Genomic DNA, 21,985 nt, shown 5'->3' with positions numbered 1-21,985 from the left:
CAATGCTCGGATCATTCCACAGCGAGCCGCAGTTGCATTTCCTATTCTACTGATTGTCGAGGACTCAAAAATGAAAATTTTTCAAAAAAATTTCTAGATCAGGTTTGGCCAATGGGCATCTCAGGGTGGGATGACTCAGTCTATTGTGAGGGATATCATTCCCTACACAGGGGATCCTGGATAATAACAAAAGAGAGAAAAACAAGCTAAGAACAAGCAAGCAATTATCTAAGAGCAATTATACTCTCTCTGCTCTTGACTGTCCATATGACCATTCAAATTCCAACCCTGACTTGTGCAGACTCAGGTCAGGACTACATGTGCTGAGTCCGGTTGCGCAGCAAAGGCTGGATCTGCAAACTGAGCAGCTCCCTTGGGTATGTCTCCATACCCAGGGTGTGTTGACGTAGCACAGCACACTTCCTACGTACTTCTGTAACACAGTGAGGTTATGCTCACATTTCCATTCCTATTCCTTTTTTATTGTGAGGAACAATTATGAATGCACACAAACAGCACAAACGTGAGCCACGAGGCCCAGGGAATGGCAGCAGACTCAGTCGTAGCTGTAGTCTAACAGGTAAGATTAAGACCCTTCTATCTACAATGCTTTTATTTCATTTCAATTCAAGTCATCGACAATCAGTACAAACAGAAATGCAACTACAGTTCACTGTAGAGGGATCAGACTATAGAAATGTCTGATTTTAGAACTATAACTCTATGGAATAACCAGTGAGCTTTATGAAAGCCTGCATTTAAAATATTTATAAATGATAAAAATTAGAAAATTTACTAGTACTGGAGATATTAATAATGTAAATGTTGCTTATATAAAAATAGACCAAATGCCACGAAACAACCACTTTTTGACTGTACGCACAATTAAACACTTTTGGCTCCATGACTGCTAATGGAATGTTTAGTACAGAGAGATTACAAGGTAGAGAAGACAGCTGAATGTGACTTACCTCGATTTATTAAGGTTAGATAGTATGCCCACACAGATGTGGGAAATTACCTTATGACTAATGAATTCATGTTAAATTTTAGTACCTGTTTTGTTCAATCAAAATTTTTAAAGTTCTTGGGTTTGTCAAAACAACATCTGCATCCACACTAAAGTAGTAATCACACTTTTCATCTTGACGGCAGAAGTCCCTGATGTTGAGAAGGAAAATAAAATAAGCATTCGATAAAAATTCTTGTTTGGAAATATTAGCATAAAGCAAACGTAAGTAGAGATGCTCTGATGCTGTTTTCCAAACAACACTGCTTGATACTGAAAATCCCTAATTCATCAGTGCATAAGTCTACATCACTACAATCTCAGGCCAAGTGAGAAATACATTCTGAAGTCACTATATATTTTAAGGCATAAAAACACATAGGAGCCACAGGGATGGCTCAGTATCACAGTTCTTGCTGTGCAAGCATAAGGACTTATGCCCCGAATCCGTGTAAAATGCCCAGCATGGCCCAACACACAGGCCTGTACCCCAGGATTACAGGGACACAGATAGAGGGGGTGGCTGTGACTGGCTGGTCACCTTCCAGTCTGCCTCAGGGAAGTGAGAGATGTTGTCTCAAGGGAGTAAGGATAGATAAGGATATCTCATGTCCTGCTCTGGCTTCTGTACACATGATAGGTACACACACTTATGCAAACACATACACCATGCACACAAAACATCTTGCAACAATGAGAATATGTGAACCATGTAAATGCTTTCTGAAAGGGAAAAAAATAACTTATCTCAATTTCTTTACATTGGAAATGACTTTTTACATTGCAAACACAGATACACAAAATGAAATACTAAATAATTCAGTTCTTTTAAAAAGTTTAGGTTTTTTGCTGCTGTTTGTGTGTGTGTGTGTGTGTGTGTGTGTGTGTGTGTGTGTGTGTGGTGCTGAAGGTTAATCCCAGCCGTATACATGCTAAGACCACTGGACTACAAACCGAGACACTGACAACTGTAATTTGAGAGGAATGATGGAGATGAAGTTGAAGGTGCCTTAAGCATTAATATTTAATACATGGTTGTATAGGATGCTTTTTAAGACAGTTATCTCCTGTCTGCTCACTGGAGGTAGAGACTGGCATCTTTTTCCAAGACAGCCTGCAGTGTTATCAGCAGAAATACCAAGGACTGAGCCACTACTGATAACCATGATGACCTGTGAAATCTTCCACACGTTATGGCTCCTGCATTTAGGATTCTTTGCTGGCCCCCTGGCTCCTCCTTTCTGCACTTAAGTACATTTTTCAAAGTAGGTGCCAAGCAGGACAGCTGATGGGAAAACTCACAGCAGTTATTCAAACCATCAGAGTGAATGAGTAAGTCCTGAATGGGTACTCACTCATTGAGATTGTCTAATGACTGAGTTAGGGATACAGGCACTTCTGACTATGCTAATAGCCCGTCCGAAGCAGAACCCCTAGCTATGAGCTGGACTTGCCCAGTAAAAGGTGTGAGAGTCAGCAACAGATAAGAATGTCTCCTGATAAGAAGACGCGTTATGTTTGCCTTTCTGCAAGCAGCTTTCAAAATGCAGTCTGGGGTATTAGCTTGGTATTCTCTTAAGCCATGACTTCTCCATGAGCAGAGTTTTACATGGATTCTATTAGAAGTATTAAAAGACTTCAAATACTCTTCTGAGTATACAATATTGGCCATGTCAAGGTGGAGCACCTGTATGCCCAACAGGAGCTTGGCTACATACAAGGTCTTCTATTGGTGAATTTAAAAGTAAGTCATCCATTATTGAAGCTGCAATATTCATTTATCTGTTGTTTTGTTTCAATCTTTATCATAAACTGATTAAATATATTTTGACTTGGCTTAAAGAAAAATGTAAGAAATGTCTACTACAGCCGTCCTGTGTAGCCACACCCATGCCAAGGGGAGTCCTGCAGCTGTATCTGTGACACACAGGAAACAGCTGCCTTGTAACTTAAACAGAATAATGTTGAGAATTTTATACATAAAGTTCATTTACTAGAATACTAATTCAGTCTACACCATTCAGACATACATGCCCATGTTCCTGGCTTCCGCTTGACTTAGGTTTTCCTCTGGTCCTACTATTTTTATAGTGCTGATGTCGTGCTTAGCTTTATCAACAAACACTTTGATGTCCTTTTCATGATAAACTTCCTGCAAGAGATTTTGAATAGAAAACAATCATGTTTTATACATAAAGACAATGCTTCACATTGGAAGTATGGATTATTTGATTCACAGTTGTTCAATTACAGAAAATGCACTTAACTGTCACTCAAAGAAAACCACAAAACAAACATAAAGTCAGTTTACATAAATATCCAAAGAGAGAAGCAGCTTCAAAAATATTTCGATGTCTGCTCCTTGGTTAAGTCCTGCAATACTACTTGAATCCTAGTCATTCAAGAGAATTTGAACTGAAGTGAGAAGATAAAAATCTTGCTGCCTAAAAATCTTATACATGTACCATAAAAATCTAGAAGAGGTCTATTAAATTTAATAGATATTAATCTATTCTGAATATAAAGTCTCATTGTGTAAAATAAAATGTAACAATAATCCAGACAAGATTGTCTTTACTAAAACAAAGACTGTTGGACATATTCATATTGACAGTCTGACAGTGGTGTGAACCATCAATTAGCATGATTCAGCCATACTGAAGTTCAGGTGGACTCGCTCCCAGCACCAGACCGTGAGGAGATGTTTATGTAACTCATCCTATTCTGCCTTCTCAAAAATGCTGTCACAGCATGGAAAGGTCAGTTGTCACATGAGGCTGGGTGACACAACCTTAAGCAGAACAACAAACAGAAATGTAAAGGATTTCAAGGCCATTTAAAGGCAGGTAAAATGTAAACAAAGAGCATAATACTGTGAGAGTAAAAAGGGTTTATTTTAAGACTCTATACTATGATTAATTTTGGATGGCAAATGTCTGATATATTTACTCTGAAATTACTAAAGATGGGTTTCTGAAATTTTAAAATAGTCTCCAGAAAAAAAATAAATAAATGATTTTGAGACATCCAAATGACAATAGTTTAAAAAAAAAACAAAAAACAAAAAACAAAAAAACAACACTATTACGGCAAAAGTAGAAAATAGCATGCTTCATTTCTTGCAAGAAATAACAATATCAAATTCCTCTGGTGAAAAGCACATTTTGAGATGGATAGAAGTAGGCTTTCTCTAGTTTTAGTTCTGATGCTATGGTATTATTGCTAGAAAATCAGCAATGGCCAGAAACCCACTGAAAAGAAAGCCCCAAACCCTCTCCAACCAATGCAAAGGAACACAAGCTCTTCCACACACCCTTCACAGACACGCTGTAAGAAAATGGCTAATATTCAGCCATTTTGATCTATGGAAACTGTCAATTTCATGCTGTTCAGCCTACTATTAGATTCAATTTTCAATTCTTAACACAGATTGGAAATAAAACCTTCCACTTGGTTTTAGATGCAAGGGAAGTCAGTTCAAAAGAATTCTCTCCCACAACACTCAGAGTGAAATACTTACTTTATTATGAATAAAGAGTTGAAGTGCTTCTTTGGGATAATCCAGTGTTAACAGTAAGTTCAGGAATCGAGGTAGAAAGGGGGTTGGTTGTTCAATAAAAACACCTAGTGTTACCTTTGGATGGACCTATGTGTTATAGCAAATACAAAAGCAAATTATAATCAGTACGACTAAATTCTACTCAAATCTTAAGCAGTACCACGGGGCGGGGGGTGGGGGTAGGAACCACAAACAACAACAACAATAGCACACTAGACTTTCACATCAGCATAATCACTAAGCTTGCATCAATCGCCGATGTCCTCTAACACTGCAAGTTAATTTCCATGAAGCCAATCAATGTGATCTTATCAAATCATATCATGTTCCTGAAAGTTTTTATCCTATTCATCGCCTGAATGTGGGATACGGCCTACTTCCGTGATCCACTTCTTTCAAGGCTGTTTTCAAAAAAATGTCTTCAGAGCTGAACTGTTTTGAAAAACTCTGTACGTTCCAGACCAGGGGTGTGGCTCACTGGTAGAGGGCATAACTATCCCTAGGCACGGAGAAAGAAGAGATGGGAAGAAAGGAAAAAGGAGAAGGAGGAGGATGGAGATGAATAACCTCACCTTATTAATAGGCTCATTTTTACTCTTTTCTTCCCATTATTTTATATATGCTACTTTCACTAATATTTTATCTTAATGAAAATACTTTATGCATTTTCTTAAATTACTTTAAGCATTTTTAGGTGTAGTTTCCTCCTTTCTCTCTTTTTATGCAACTGCCTGGAATACACTTTGACCATAGCAGTCTTTGTGATGTTTTTACCAAAGGAAATGGAAGCTCCTGGTTTTAAAAGGTTACAATGAAGGAGGAACAATACACACACAAGCCACATGCAACAGAGCTAAAGCCAGAGCTACGAGACATCTTCATGGAGCCCAAACATGCTGAGCAAGCTCCACACCACTGAGGCAGAGCTTCAGTCCCACACATGTGAAGTGCTGGCTTGGCTCTCCTTGTCTTTTCAAGCACATCCCTCCCTCCATTACCTGAATACATGAACATGTTTGCAAGAAAGTGAGCCTGTCCTCTGGGCTTTATTCATCACTTCAGACCCTGATTACTAAACATGTAAGTAAGAGAAAAGACCCAGAAGGCAGCACATCTACCCTCTAGGAGCTTTCAGTTCAGCGGAGGGAGGGAGTCAACAGTAGCTCGCCATCTTTTACGAGCTTCATTCATTGTCCGAAGGCCTTAGAAGTTATTAACCATCCCGCGTTATAGAAAAGCAAGATGGAACTCAAGAGTAACTTAGAGCCACTCAATGTTCTTATTTTAATTCTTTTAAAATAGTGGCAACAATAGTTAAACATCTATCAAACTCCAAACGTATGCACATATAATGCCACTAAGACAACCCCAGCAGTAAAGGTAGGAAAGGTGGGTATGGTTCATAGGACTCATATTAAAAGAGAACAAACCCTTGCAAGCTGTCCTCTGACCTCCATGTGTGCACACAGAATATGCACACTAGTCTGCACACAAACACATGCACAAGCAAAACATGAATGAATTACACTACAGCAGAAATTTAATTTTACCCAATAAAAATGTGCTATGACCCACATCTAAACATATGCTGAATCTGGAAGCTCAATCCTACAAATATTTAATTTGTATGTCCCTACTGGACGATTACTACATTTTGAGACTACAGATCTTTGTCATATTTAGGGATAAGTTGTTTTCCTAGCACATTTTATTAAGTTGTAAGTCAAGCACAGTTAAGTATAAAAGTATTTATACACAAAAAAAAATTATTGAATTTAAAAAAAAAAACCTTCAACACGAACATTTTATCCTTCAACCAGAAAGTTTAGATTAGAAAGGAAAATCCACACAGAAGGAACTGATTCTCCTTCCAGAGGATAACACCATTTTCTGCAAAAAACATCAAGACGACAAACGTTTAAACATCTCTGTGCTGCGGCTTCATTCAGAACTGCTCTGGCTCGCTTCCTCGATAGGAAACATTTAGTTTGTTGCTTGAAAGTCTGGCCAAAAAAATAGTGACACAGAGCTCTATTCAGCAGTTACTAAATGCGGACAGTTTATGTCTTATCCTCCCTTCGGGCAGCAGGGGGAAGCTCAGCATTCACTCTGGGAGTTCCAGTGTGCTGTGTCGGGACATTGCTGCTCCCCAGGTGCTGCCATCACACACGTTCCCAGAGATCTTATTTTTAACCTGCACTGCTTTACCTCCCAGGCATGATGAAAATGTTCAATTCCCTCAATGTTCAGTTGTTAGTGATTTCAAAACAATTCAAAAGAAAAAGCCGATAGATTTTCTCAGGCACCATATTTTTACCGTATAAATCCATTACCTTATATCCAATGGACAGTATAAAACAATTTGCCTTTTTCCTGAGTCACTGCATTTTATGACAATGTAGTTTTTTTTTTTTTTAAAGATTTATTATTATACGCAAGTACACTGTAGCTGTCTTCAACGCACCAGAAGAGGGCATCAGATCTCATTACGGGTGGTTGTGAGCCACCATGTGGTTGCTGGGATTTGAACTCAGGACCTTCGGAAGAGCAGTCAGTGCTCTTAACTGCTGGGCCATCTTGCCAGCCCGGACAATGTAGATTTTTTTTTTTAACATAAGTTCATACAAATAAATTCCACTTACATCTACTGTAGACAAGTCAATTGTGTCAACGTCACAATGAGCACAGCCATTTTCCTGTGTCCATGAATTTGGAACATAGTTTCCAAAGTAATTCAGGAGAATCTAGTAAATGCAAGAAAAACAGATGAGCAGTGGTCCTCACCCACCACGGTGTTCTCACCCAATACTCATAGCTCCACAGAGTTCTGTCTGTACCTGGGATATCCCCAGAATCACACTAACATTGATCAACGATATATACACATTAAAGAATGCTTTCTTCAGACGATGAATCACTAACTGCTGCAAACTGTGCCTAGAAATGTATACATTGTTATCAAACATGCGAGTTGTGCTACTTGATATAATTTGAGGTAAGGAATAATAGTATAAATGACCATTGCAAAAATATGGCAAACAAAAAAAGTACTAAAGGAGCAGATAAGACATTTTAGACCAACCGCCATAAATCATGTGTTAGTAATTTAATAATGAGATAAATGTATTTAAGTGTCCAGCCCAACACCTACAGAAAATGGGGCAGCAGTAGTGTGATCTCTCCCCAACACATCACACAAACCAGATACTGAGGAACCTTCCTCACCAGAGGGCATTAAGCAATTTTTGGAGACATATCTGTCAGCCAGGCTCTGGGGGGCTGCTCAGAGCACAGATGCAGCATGGGATTGAAATGTCCAATCCACAAACCAAGGATGTGCTAAAGGACAGGCTGCTTACCCATCGGCCAAGGTACCCACCCCTTGACTTACGGCCCTCTCTTCTAAGTACTGACTGAGATTAACTGGAAGATGACATGAGAAGCGAGCATACTGTGGTTCCCTTTGAGCCCTAAACATGCCTAGAAACTCTCTGAAATGGGGACATTTAGGAAGGTATTCTCTAGATGTATAAGTGACAAGGTCACTACATGTTTTACACTCTTGATACCACACAGTGTCTGCTGTAAGCTAACATCACCACTGTTAGAACACTCTTTAAATCCCCACTATGCTTATTAATCATTTTTTAAAACCAGGGTATAAGTAAGATCATCAAAAGAAGGTCACCTGTATTAAAGATAGAACTGAAATACATAAGGAAGTACCCAGGAGATTTTTCCCAGCTTCTCCTGGCTTTAAAATGCAGCACAGATAGAGCGGACCTGGCCGCTTCACAAGAGCCCCTCCACAGCTCTGTCCATATTTCCATTGGATTGAAAATTTCAATCAGAGGCTGCTGAAATCAGGAAGCTCTGCACTAGGACAGGAAGGCTTTTGTGCCCGCTACGATGCTATAGACGCGGCTACACTGAACCGCTGCAGACCGAAGACATGGACAAGCACCACACGGGCATTTGCTTTGGATGATATGGTATTTCAGAAGTCAGAAGCCATACGGCCATGACAATCATTATGAATTTTTAAGAGTCAGTGTGGCTGAACATGGGTGTGCACACCTTTAACCCCAGCACTCCAGAGACAGAAGCAGATGGATCTCTTTGAGTTCAAAGCTGGCCTGGTCTACAAGGCAGGTTCCAGGCTAGCCAGGAGTGTACAGTGACACCCTCTGAAAAGGGGTAGGGGACAATAGTGACATTTTAAATGCATAACAAAAGCAGACACAGAAAGCACTTCTGATTGTCAAATAATAAAAGTGACTATTAAAATAAGACATGTATGTATAAAAATGAACACCTTAATACATGTTACTTTTAAAGGACATGAAAAATGCAAAGTAGGAAATATAAAATTGGACACATTAAAAAACCCTCACAGTATATGACTGACAATTTAGAAATAACATAAAAATTGAATATTTATGTCATGAATTCATCTACTAGATCCCCTGTACGAATAAGAAAATGGTCAACAGTTCCAAGGGCTAATGCCCAAAGGGGCGTTTGTGCCTTCTGATTTTAGAATTAAATTTCATCTTGTAACTTTCTACCTTCTGTCCTTTGTTTCCTGAGTAATTGAGATATTGAGAAACGGTCATTTTGAGAGGCAATGGCCCCGTGTTTGTCATCTATGGCAAACTCTATCTACCTCCTCCCAATTCCCATACACCAGAGCATCTGTTTTCCTCATAACTGGAGACACTTCTGCTGGCCGCCATGGAAGGTGTGGAAAGCTGCTCACAGGGGCGAGGCTGCCCTGGGCTCCTGCGCACTGGGTCCTACTACTTTCCTGACTCCTGTTCAAAGCACTTCCAATGGTGATGTCATTTGCACTTGCCGAGAACATATCCTGAACCACATCTAGCTATTCTTGAAGGTCACAGTGGCTACACATTATGACTTGGAGGCATGAATTAAGGTCATTTTATTATAAATAAAAAGAATTGAAGAAATTACTTCTTTTCATGTGCAAAACAGGTGATTATTCTAAGGTCTCTGAACAACTGTGGGGAAAAAAAAGTTTTGCTCTCCTGTCCTGTGGCCTTTACTCTTCCTAAAACAGATAAACACTAAAGTGAAGTTTCTACCTACAGAATAAAAGGTCATAATTTTGCTAAGAGAAAATCTTGTTTGTTTTAAATCAGAAGCTATATTGCATAAAGACAATGGACATAAATTGTTCGCACTAAAGTTTCTCACATACGTTTATGAGATGATGACCCTCCCATATTTCTCCACACTCCAACCCTGAGAAACAGACAGTGAACTGAGGGTGTGGGGACTCACCTTGGTGGGCCCATTTCCATTAATTGCCACTGGCAGTGTTTCATAAAATGTATTCTTCACTCTGCTTTTACCATTTTCAAACTTTAGAACAACTTCATCTGGGTTAAAAAGAGAAAAGTTTTCGTCAACTTCAAACATGTATATAGGTCTATGGATTTCTAAGACACTATCCCGTTTTTTAATGCAAAGAAATCATCTCTTCCAATAGTTAGCGAACAAAAGCTGGCTCCCAACCAACCAAATGCCTTGTCACTAAGCTGAGTGGTGAAGTGGTACAAGGTTGCTTCACTGGTCCCTGACCTCATGCCAGCCTCACTGCCACAATTTATCCTCCTGTAGTAGACCCAGACTGGCCTTGAAGGGTTATTCTAGAAACAGCAAGCAATGTGTGTGTGGTGAACATGCGTTCCCAGGTATAAGCTAGACTCCACAGCTGACTGGGGACCTGATCAGATGTACAATTCTGAGCTGACCTTCTGTGATGGTCCAGAAAGTCACAAGGGACATGAGAGGCATTGTGTTTGTACTTCAGGCTTGGCTTCTCACAGTGCTAAACACTACACTCTTTCAAGCCTGAGAATCCAGTCCCTGTGTGGACAGCACTATGAATTAGACTGAACTCTAGCACATTCTTAATTTTTAAAATGATAATGCATTCATAGATAAAAATATTATGATTTTTTAGTACACAAATTAATGCACTGATATGTTCCAAAGAACTTGACCCATACGGTGTGTTGCAGAGATATAATGAACTCACAGCTACCCATCCAATCTAAGTGACAGCACTTCATTTTTTCACCCAGGGAAGGATTTTTCCAGATTATATGGAAACATGTCAAGTTCATTTCAGTATTTTATGTTTTGAACATTTTAAGGGCTGCCACCTGGGCTCTAGCACCAGATGGGCTAATGCAGGAGCGGATACTGAAAATGGGCATTCCCAGATACGAGAAAGTAGCAGCAGGGGCATCTGTACCTGTAGCTCCATTCAAGGCCTGGAAAATTTTACATTTGTGATCCAATGTGATGTTGAAAGCTTCCTAAAAAATAGGAAAATGGATAACACTGAAAATTACAACAGAAACACCCCACAGCACAGTCCTATCGATATACGTATCTTTGAGGGGATTTGCAACTTAAAATACTTGTTCAACGTATTGTGGAAATATTCAGATGTCTTACACAGATACCACTGTACACTTCACACTTGCACTCACACAGAGCTTGCGTCCCTGTTAACAGTGTACAGGACTCCCAATTCAAGAAAGAAAAATTACAATTATATTTATAGTGCACAGAAAATGCACAAAACGTTACCTCATATTAAGAACATTTTTTTTCAAATTATATTGCTCTTTCTCTGAATTAAAGCTTAAACCAATTTAACAAACATTTTCCAAAAAGCATGCAGCAGACTGAGTTGTAACTATACCCAGGAGTTTTAGTATGGTCTATGAATGTTTAATGTGCAGTTACATGATATTTTGTGAAAGAAATGCAAATGTACTTCCTGAACCTTCCAGAAAGGCTCAATGAGGAGAGCCCATGAATTTCAATGGCTTTCTTTGTAAACTCTCCTGAATTTTATCTACTTAGAGTATGCCTGTAAAGACTGGGATCCACCAGTCATCTAGGCTCTGGAGGACACGGGGAAAATATGAAAGTATGCATGCCAGGCTAGAAATGGAGCAGTGACAAGCTGAAAGGAGAATGCCACTGTTACAGCCCATGATCCCCTCTCTCTCTGTCTCTCTGTCTCTCTGTCTGTCTCTGTCTGTCTGTCTCTCTCTCTGTCTCTCTCTGTCTCTGTCTCTCTCTCTTTTTCTCTCTCTCTCTCTCTACTAGAAGGAAAAATATACATAGACAAAACACCTATGTCTTTAAGCCCACTACTACTTTTAGTTATTTGGTTTGTGACAACTATAGTATTTTAATTTAAGACATAAGACAAAGAAATAAGACACTGTCTCTGCCTCTCTAGAATCTCAGACTATAATCTCTGGAATTTCAAGATGAATTTATTCCACAATCTATATACATTCCAAAGCACATGCACATGTGTGCGTGTGTGTGTGTGTTAGCCTGTATGTAAGCACACATGTATGTAGAGGCCAGAGGTATACACTGACTAGCCTTCTCTATTGCCCTCTACCTCCTATGGAGGCAGGGCTTCTCACTTGGATGTGGAGCTCACCGACTAAGCTGAGTTAATTAGCCAGCCTGCCCCAGCAATGGCCAGCCTGTTGCTCAGCACTGATTATAAGTGAGCCTGTTTAGCATTTGTGTGCTATTTAGGATCCCAACCTGGTCTTCAGGCTGACACAGCCAGTGCTTTACCCCTCTGAGACATCTGTGCAGCCCCTTGACCAACATTCTTAACCTTCCTGCTGGCTATGAAAACTACTGAAATTTATCTTCACAGGACCAAGACCACCACACTCTATCTACAACACCAGCCACTGGACAATGGTGAGACACCCTCAGACTCCAAGGGACAAGTCTCACAGAACTGTACATTCTAGTTTGACATCATTTCTCATATCAAAAACTGTCTTTGAAGTGAGTTCACCCATATGCCATTTCAAAATTATCAAAGTATTGCCAGTCACAGCTGTATATAATTATAAATTACAGCACTCCAGAGACAGAAACAGGAGGATAAGGAGTTCGAGGAAAGCCTGGGCTACATAGGACATTATATGAAAATAAACAGATAGACAGACAGAGGGATAGAGATAGAGAGAGATAGAGAAAGAGAGAGAGAGAGACAGACAGACAGACAGACAGACAGAGAGAGAGAGAGAGAGAGAGACAGACAGAGAGAGAGAGAAAGAGAGAGATTCCTTTGTTATTGCCAAGAACACTGTCTTAATGAAAGATATGTGCTCCAAATTTGGCATAATTGTCTGGTATTGTCCTTGGTCTCCAATCTGAGAAATGTTATTGCCTTGACCTCATTCTGATATTTAAAGGCCGTACAATGATGCTACAGTGGGTGGCAGGCACAATGGCAGATGTTGGCCCTGAACTTTCTAGTTGTTTGATGCGTTCCTCCGCAGAACACCTATTGTTTTCCTCTCCGATGAACCCAGGTTGGACAAGGCTTCTGACTCAGCCACTGAGGGATAGCGACAGAGAGTTCTCAATGCCCACGGTAGGGAAGGAGACCAAGGTCACCACCCCATGCTTGTTACACCGACTTGTACGTTTTTTAGCTGTGATGGTACAACTCAGCTTCCAAAATCCTTTGTTTCCCTGACCGCTTGGTTGAGGACAATATAAAAACCAAGGCAGCCAGGACAGCAGCAAGTGAGAAACCGCAAGCTACTGCTCACCCTCTTCAGTGGGTCGATGTAAACTTTAGTGTAAAAAAGCTGGTCATCATCATTATCCTGCAGGTTCCACTGCTGGACCAGACGGCTGACGTACGGAGCATAGCCAATAAAGCCTGCAATGCACAAGGACACAGAGAGCTCAGGATTCAAAGGCCTAAGTGCACGCCGACATGTCAGTGTTAGTGCCGCTGCACAGCTGACAACGCTGGAAAGTCACGCGGTCTAACGTACCAGGATGTACGCTATACTGGAGAGATAACAGCAGCTATAATACAAAGCAAGACAACCAACGATGCTTTGAACGCATGCATTCCTGAAGTTAACTGACCTACAGGAGCTAACCTTTGAAGGCTGCTAAGGGAAGGCTAAGTAGGAAGGAGCAGGCGACGAAAGCGCTCCCCTCAACCTTGTGAATCACTCGGTAAAGAAAAGGAGCCACTGCTTCTGAATGAAGGAAATGTTTCCTGCCGTGCCAAGATTCCAGTGTCAGCAAAAAGAATGTAGGTTGTCACTGACTACAAAAATCACCCAGAAATTTTCTATCTAGGGAATGTGGGGAATTTTTTCCATTACTTGAACCAGCCTTACTATGCCTGCTAGACTGTTTTTCTCACTAGCTCTTATATGTCATTGTCTGGGAAGGGAATTCTAAATCTGGAGTGTTCCCCTTGGCCTTCGAGCCTATGCGATGAATCTGCCAATGGCATGTATCTATAAAGACCAGAGACAACAGGATCATTTTCTAAGTCTTCCTTTTTGAGTTTCAGGCATGCAGCCAGCTGCCCTGCTTCACTGACAGGCAAGAATCGCCACACAGAGACAACGCTTTAAAAAAAGACTTACTTTTATGTTTACAACAGTCTGCCCGTTTGTATGTGTGCAGTGTGTGCAGGGGCTCACACTGGCCAGGAGACGGTGTCAGATCCCCTTGAACTGCCTGTTTGTATGTGTGCAGTGTGTGCAGGGGCTCACACTGGCCAGGAGACGGTGTCAGATCCTCTTGAACTGCCCATTTGTATGTGTGCAGTGTGTGCAGGGGCTCACACTGGCCAGAACACGGTGTCAGATCCCCTTGAACTGCCTGTTTGTATGTGTGCAGTGTGTGCAGGGGCTCACACTGGCCAGGAGACGGTGTCAGATCCCCTTGAACTGCCCGTTTGTTTGTGTGCAGTGTGTGCAGGGGCTCACAGTGCCAGAAGACAGTGTCAGATCCCCTTGAACTGGAGTTACAGACGTGTGAGCTAGCTGATCGGATGTGGATGCTATGAGCTGGGGAAACAGTGAGAGCATTCCCACGGAGAACCTCTCCAGCCTGACAATGTGTGTTTAATTACTATGAGTAATGTTCTAAAATTAAAAGTTAGTATTATAAGATTTTTGTTTGGTTGTTTTTTTGTTGTTGTTGTTTTTTGTTTTTTTGTATTCGAAACAGGGTTTCTCTGTATAGCCCTGGCTGTCCTGGAACTCACTCTGTAGACCAGGCTGGCCTCGAACTCAGAAATCTGCCTGCCATAACATAAGATTTTTATTGGCTGATGATATTGTCTTATGAAAAATTATTTTCTTATCCTTCTTCTAAGATCAACTATCCTCAAATAAATGAAATAAAATTACATCCATATACATTCTTAATGTATTTTTTTCTATTGACGTGTTTTAAAACTAAATGATCCATTTTCACTAGGCCATAACTCATGTCCTTTGAATCTCTCTCACAGACTGTCTCTGAAACCACACACTGACTGCACACACTCATGGTCCCTGCCTTCTTGCTAACAATCCTGACTGCAGGTAAAAAGCTTCATCCCTTATCTCTGAGGGCTTCCCTGTATTAGATCACTGCCAAAGGCACTTGTTTGCTAATATCTGTCATCTTCACAGCACCACGAGGCCCTCTGACATTTCCCTCAGTGGCTTTTTACTGTCCACGTGAATGTGTACCAGAGGATACATGCCATTTCCAGGAAAAAAAAAATAATTGAATACAAAATACAACCTAATCTAAAGCTATTCACCCAAGGGAGCATAAGTCCTTCATCTATGAGGTCACACCTTCTGTCTGTGTGTTTATATTAATCTCAGTTGAAGGGGAACATATTCTATAGTCATGATGTCTCCAAGGTCAAGTTTTCTCTCATCTTTAAGGAGTGTATGTGACCACTGTTATTTAATCTGTGGTGATTCATGCAGAGAATGCAACACTTCTATACACTCAGACACTACTTAAAATTTTGACTAAAAAAAAAAAAATCAAAATAAATCATTTAGCAGGATATATTTAAAAACAGACAGAGCAGATTAACAAGTGACTGTTTTTACTAACATGATTACAGATTAAACATGAAACATTTTCAAAGGAACCGTATTAAACTTAATATCCTACACCCAATACCTCCATGAACTGTAATGAGAAGACAAAATTCTCACTTATAATGTGGAAATTCGAATATCCACACTGCCTAGACACACAGACAGCCCACGGGAAACCGTTTTCAAGCTCTAACCTGTGCACGAGCTTTCTGAATATTTCCTAGCGAGATCATGGTTGTGGGGGTTGAGACTTCTGTCTCTAGCAGCACTGTTCTTTTTTTTTTTTTTAATTTTAGATATTTTCTTTATTTACATGCAAATTTCTCCATTCCCAATTTCCCCTCCATAAAACAAAAAAACAAACAAAAACAAACCCCTGTTGCCTCCCCCCTCCCCATGCCTGCCACCCTGCCCTCTCCCACTTTCTGGCCCTGGCATTCCCCTACACTGGAGCACAGAACCTTCACAGGGCCGAGGTCCTCTCCTCCTATTGATGATTGATTTTGCAATCCTCTACCATACACATGCTGCTTGAACAATCAGATCCCTCTATGTGCAGTCCTTGGTTGGTGGTTGAGACCCTGGGAGCTCCGAGGGTACTAGTTAGTTCATATTGTTGTTTGTCCTAAAGGGCTGCACTGTTCTTACCTCCAGAATTCAGGTAGCGTTTCCCAATGTGCACAACAGGGTACTTGTCTGCCAGCCGCTTATCTGGCCACAGCAGCCCGTCCGCTGCAAAGACGATTTTATGATTTGTCTTTTGGAACTTTTTAAGAACTTCTTCAGGCCCACCAGCAAATATTACATCAAAACTGTTTTTAAAAGAAACAAATGCATGTTTCAGAATTTAAGCACAAAAACTAAGAAAAAAAAATCCCAGCTGGGCAGTGGTGGCGCACGCCTTTAATCCCAGCACTTGGGAGGCAGAGGCAAATGTTACAGCTAATTTAAATTAATGACACCAGCATAAATACTTAATAAAGTTTCCATCTTAACAGTCAAATATTTCAGTGACGTTCATAGACAGGAAGTTTCAGTGACCAATTCATTATTGCCCCTGATAAACTGGTTTTAACTAATCAGTCTCACACTGCTATCAGCATACACTTAATACTTGATATACTCTGTAATATGGAATCTTAATTACATTCTTAATCTTAACCAGATCCATAAATTCAAAACAAGGTAAAATTAACAATATAATTTAAGGTTTCTGGTTTATGGATCCGTCCCTGCCCCACCCCAGATTTTATTTTTCAGAACTAACTCACAGGATCATAACATGAGAGAAAATTAATTGTAATAACCTGTTAGGGATCTAACTTCTCTGCAGAAAGTCCTAGCTTATTTCAACTTTAAATCTACCAGTATTTGTTTTACACTGGTGCAGTTGAAAGCCAATGTTCGTTGAACACTACGCTAATGCTCATGGTAGGTGGCAAACATGAGGGTCAAGCTCTAGAGTTCTGCCAAGGGTTTCCTAGTGGCTAACACTGTGAGTCACATGTCCTGGAAGCACATGGCTGCTCCATCCGTGCTCTCTAGCTGTCTATGAGGGACTGGATATGCACACGTAAGAGTTAGTAATGCATAGTTTACTGTGTTAAATAACTTAGCAAAAATACCATGAGTTTAGGTTTTCCATTAGGCTCTTGGCAAAGATAATACCTGCCCCTCTTCTACATTCGAATCTTAGGACAACGGCATTGTTCATGTGAAAGCTGAGCACATGGCCATCCTGCTTAGAAAGTACTATGAAGGAAGGAAGACATGTCACGTGAGTAATTCTGTCCAGCACAGTGTGAAGAAGCAGACACATAACCACCAAGCACATCCTTTAAAAAGGAACTTGCCCACATCTCTCTGCTCCTTCCTTTGCATAGGGAACAAGTGCTTATATCTTTAAAAAAAAAATTAAGTGGCTAAAAAACTGAATTAAAAATTACATAACTAAATTTTGTAACTCTGCTAAACAAATTTGGTATTCCCTAATTTATTTTGAGATAAGAATCTTTCTACTTAGTCCAGACTGTCATTAAACTTGAAATTCTCCTAGCTCAGCCTATGGATGCTAGAATTACTCATACACTCCACTACTCAACACACACACACACACACACACACACACACACACACACACACACACGCACACACACACATACAAGAGGTTTTTTTAAAAATAATATATCTAAAGCTACTGTCTAAATAATTTAATTTCTTTTTGCTTGAAGCTGCTCTAGAAAAACTAATCAGTTATTTATATTTCTATTATGAAATATTGCAATTCAAAACTAAATTTCTGTTTATGAATATCCAGAAAGGTAAAATGTCAGAGAAAGACTGCAGACACACAGGCACACAGGTATTAGAATGTTTTTTTTCTTTCTAAGGAAGATGCTCTTGGCGCCACTAAGAGCGTAATCCCAAAGTCTACCAAGGTGTATAATGTACTCGCTGCAGTCTGATATCAGCTTTACTGCTGGCCATCTGATTACACATACCAGTTATTTAACCTAGCTTAATTTCTCATTTATAAAACAGAGGAAAAGTGACTGCAAATAGCAATTGACTGCATACATAAGCAAACACAATGGCTGCTGGTTATTAACTGGAGGAGGGGCTGCTTAGAAAGCAGGACATGGAAAAAGGCAGTGCACATATAGGTGTGTGTGTTTTAAATAAACTTTAAAGATATATGTCTATTTTAAAGCAAGTTTTATATCCAGTAAACGTATTCTGAAATCTCAAAATTAAGTGATGTGTTTTTAAAATTAAACAAACAAGCTAATCTGATTTATAAAACAAAGTATACTTTTCTGTATAAATGACCTTGTCAATCCTGTTTTCACCATAGTTGTTTTATTTCAAAGTACTAGTTGTTAATTTTGTTTGTATGTGCCCATGATGCAAGTGCTTATATGTGTGTGTGTGTGTGTGTGTGTGTGTGTGTGTGAGAGAGAGAGAGAGAGAGAGAGAGAGAGAGAGAGAGAGAGAGAGAGAGAGAGAGAGAGAGAGAGAGAGAGAGAGAGAGAGAGAGAAAGAGAGAGAGGAGAAATTTAGCTTGGTGGGTGAAAGAACCCATGAATTATAGTTGATGGATGGATGGATAGATGGATGGATAGATGGATGGATGGATAGATGGATGGATGGATGGATGGATGGACGAACGGACAGACGGACAGGCTGGCAGGCAGGCAGACAGATATAGTTCATAGAGAATTTTTAAGTAGCACCACATACTCAAAGGTTACAAACGAGGGCGGAAGCTGTGTGTGTGTGAAACTCTACGTACAGCCTTGTCTTCAGATGAAGGACACCTGGATTTAATACCCAGGTTGGCCAAAAAATTTGCAGATGCCATTTGGAAAGTAAATGTTCTTCCTCTTTGGAACTCTAGTGAAGGACAAAGATAAAACTGTATTTTAGGCTATTAATAAAGTCAATAGTTTATAAAAGAAGATATGATGTCTAATTTGCTAATTTAGCATTTCACAAACACATTACTTTTAAAACGTAATTCTCTTAAGGTAGATGAGAAGGAAATTATTTTCACATAATTCAAATACAAATATTACTTAGACTAAAAAATGTAAACTATTTCCTCTTCTGGGAAAGGGTCTCACATAACCCAGGCCAGCCAGGAACAGGGTATGAAGGCCAGGCTGGCCCCGGCACCTCTGCCTTCATCTACAGGCAGGCGCCACCGCACTCAGCTAAAAAAGGTAGAGCTGGTGACATTTTTTCCTATTTCCTTCTAGCAGGTCTCAGTTCTGTTTGAGTTCCTTGGGTGGGGGAGATCTTTCTGCCTATTTAAAACTTCTCAAACGGAAGAAAGTTTTTCTACTTAAAATTATTTGAGCCACAAAAATGTACAATAAAAATATTTTTTTCAAAAGACGAATGCACAGAGGTCATAAAAATAATTCTCACAGGAACTCAGTCCATTTAAATACGAGGAATAAAACAAAACTTTTCCATATTTAAGCATGGTAAATATTCCCAAGTCCTGCAAAACCCATAAGAGTGAGCCCAGACATGGCACAGTTCTAGCTCCAACAGGTCATTGAGACTTTTATGAGTGTTTGTCCTTCTGTGTTATGTTTGTGGTAACTTCTACCACAGCGACCCAGACTGGATGAAAATTCGTCATTCATCCTGGACTCACTGGTTTCCGTGACAACTTCCATGGAAATCCTTTCGCAGTGTCTTACTGATTCCACCTTACGTCTACTTCTCAGGTCCTCTGAGAGACAATGACACCCCTCACCACCCCCCTATTGATTTACATCCCTACAGGCCATATGCACCTTCCCAGCGATCTGCCACTCCCTGCCACACATGTACTCCTGGCTCGGGGAGTCTGAGTCTCTCCTGAAGGTACCACATCCCAGAGTCAACCGGTAGATTCTAGCTGTGGCCTAAAATAAGTCACCAAATATTTGGCCTACAGAAGAGAGTTTGGACTCTAGGGCCACATAGTTTCTGTCAAACAACTTCACTCTGCCAGGCAGGCACAAAAGCAGCCACCACATATGTCTTCATAAGCAAATGCATATTTCTCAGTTACAGAACAATACTGGGTCATACAAGAACATTTGTGGATACCTGCCCTGTAGAATAAAATCTAAATAGATCAACTCACACCGATAACCTTGATTCACTATCCTATCCAGAAGCTAATATGAATTCTTTTGTGTGGGGTCAAGTGTGCCTTCATAATGAGCATCTATCCCCTTACCATGGATTTCCCAACTGGGCCCAAACCATTGATTTGCTTTCAAGGCTTATTTCCAGTGTGGACTCCTCTAGAGACCAGCAGAACAGGAAAATAGCATTTCCTTCCACTTACCTCTCACTATCCTTCAATTCTCTGTACCCATCCAGATAGCCATTCTATTTTATTCACCTAATTAAAAAGCCCCTCTTATTCCAGGCTGCATCTTCTCCCTTATGAGCTGGACTCACATCTTTAGCATCTATCTAGGCCCTTAGCTGAGTAATTTGAAGACATTCAGTAATTGTCTGTTGAACAAATGAGTGAATCAACCAATAAATGAATTAAACCCAAGAGGTAAAAGCTACTGGGTTGCCACGGAAAAGAGCCACAGAAGTCTCCCCAAACCTTGTTACTCTTCCCTAGCCCAAAACTTTACTGATCATTACATGCATAGAGCTAAACACAAATTATAATCATTGGAAGGTACAGGTACAGGTTAAAATAAAGTCTAATGAAACTGAAACAACCCATACCTGAAAACTATGTATCTTAAGACTCTCCTCAAATAAATTTTGGTATTTCCAGAGATAAAACCATGATTCAACAGTATGAATCCTTCAATACCTGCAACATACACTGATGACACAGACACACAGATATACAGGAATACATACATAACACACACACACACACACACACACACACACCATTTTAACTAATTGAAAATGCTCACTCCAGTGAATTTTCAGAATAAAGTATAAATCATAATAAAAATAATCAAATAAATATTAGCAATTTGGGATACAGGAATGGGGAGTTGGTGGGGCTAAAGTCAGTTCTATCTTAAAAGTCAAACATTACTGGATGAATATGCCCACAAATGAAGCTACCCATGCAGGGTATGAAATTATTACTGATGCTGAACAGTCAGAATCAGTGAGGTTCTCTCTATCTGGAAGGTCACTGCCTCCAGGTTTGCAGAGGGGCCCAAGTGCAGCAGCCACAGTGCACAGAGGACAGCCAGAAGGAGAATGTGGCAAATCTCAAAGCTGCATGCTCCTCAGCCCAGCTAACTGCCAGACCAGGGTCTCTGTCTGTTTCTTGGTTAGTGCCTTAAACTTTAAAATGATACAGTGAATAAGATGAGGATCTTCATCTCCTTTTACAATGATGGGGCTTATTTCTGAACATAAATGTGCAAAGTTGGCAAATAATAATCGGTAAAAATGAGAATTTATTCACTCAATAAAAAAAATAAGTAACCTTCCTGATCCCTTATGCCAGTTACAACATATATAAAACAAATATGAAAGAGAAAAACTATTCAGAAGTAGAATTTCTGCATCAGTCAGCTGCCAGTACCCATAACTAGTATCTTATTTTGAATACAGAGATAGCTAACACTTGTTCACTAAAGAAGAACAAACCTCAAGTAGACAATTTGGCTTGGGAATGCATATGCAAGGATGCAAGCATGTCTCTCTGTGTGTGCATACGTGTGTGTGTGTGTATGAGAGAGAGAGAGAGAGAGAGAGAGAGAGAGAGAGAGAGAGAGAGACCAGTTACTGCTATTATATGTATGTGAAGCACTGCCCATCACTAATGATGAGATCCTTTGTGTCTGCACATGTAAGCTGTCACTACTGCCAGAGAGGAAGCTTCACTAAATCAAGCTGCTTTTCTTTTTTATTTTCTCTTTTGCTTTTTGGGTTTTTTATTTTGTTTTGTTTTGTTTGGGTTTTTTGTTT

The 21,985-nt window shown here is 40.1% G+C and overlaps 1 protein-coding gene across 2 annotated transcripts in view; it reads right to left on the bottom strand.

The window, feature by feature from the left end:
- Plod2 (procollagen-lysine,2-oxoglutarate 5-dioxygenase 2) overlaps positions 1–21,985 on the bottom strand; it is a 70,495-nt gene that overhangs the window by 11,813 nt on the left and 36,697 nt on the right. For both annotated transcript variants that reach the window (XM_031343158.1, XM_031343159.1), the window contains exons 4-11: positions 16,169–16,332; positions 13,211–13,323; positions 10,852–10,915; positions 9,873–9,970; positions 7,211–7,312; positions 4,530–4,655; positions 3,040–3,161; positions 1,057–1,161 (exon numbers count right to left, since the gene is read on the bottom strand). In XM_031343158.1, the coding sequence (XP_031199018.1) occupies positions 1,057–1,161; positions 3,040–3,161; positions 4,530–4,655; positions 7,211–7,312; positions 9,873–9,970; positions 10,852–10,915; positions 13,211–13,323; positions 16,169–16,332 (894 nt within the window). The remainder of the gene's footprint in view (positions 1–1,056; positions 1,162–3,039; positions 3,162–4,529; positions 4,656–7,210; positions 7,313–9,872; positions 9,971–10,851; positions 10,916–13,210; positions 13,324–16,168; positions 16,333–21,985) is intronic.

Source organism: Mastomys coucha, unplaced genomic scaffold (genome assembly GCF_008632895.1).
Source record: "Mastomys coucha isolate ucsf_1 unplaced genomic scaffold, UCSF_Mcou_1 pScaffold23, whole genome shotgun sequence".
Lineage (NCBI taxonomy): Eukaryota > Metazoa > Chordata > Mammalia > Rodentia > Muridae > Mastomys > Mastomys coucha.
This window is presented reverse-complemented; position numbering and strand designations above follow the sequence as displayed.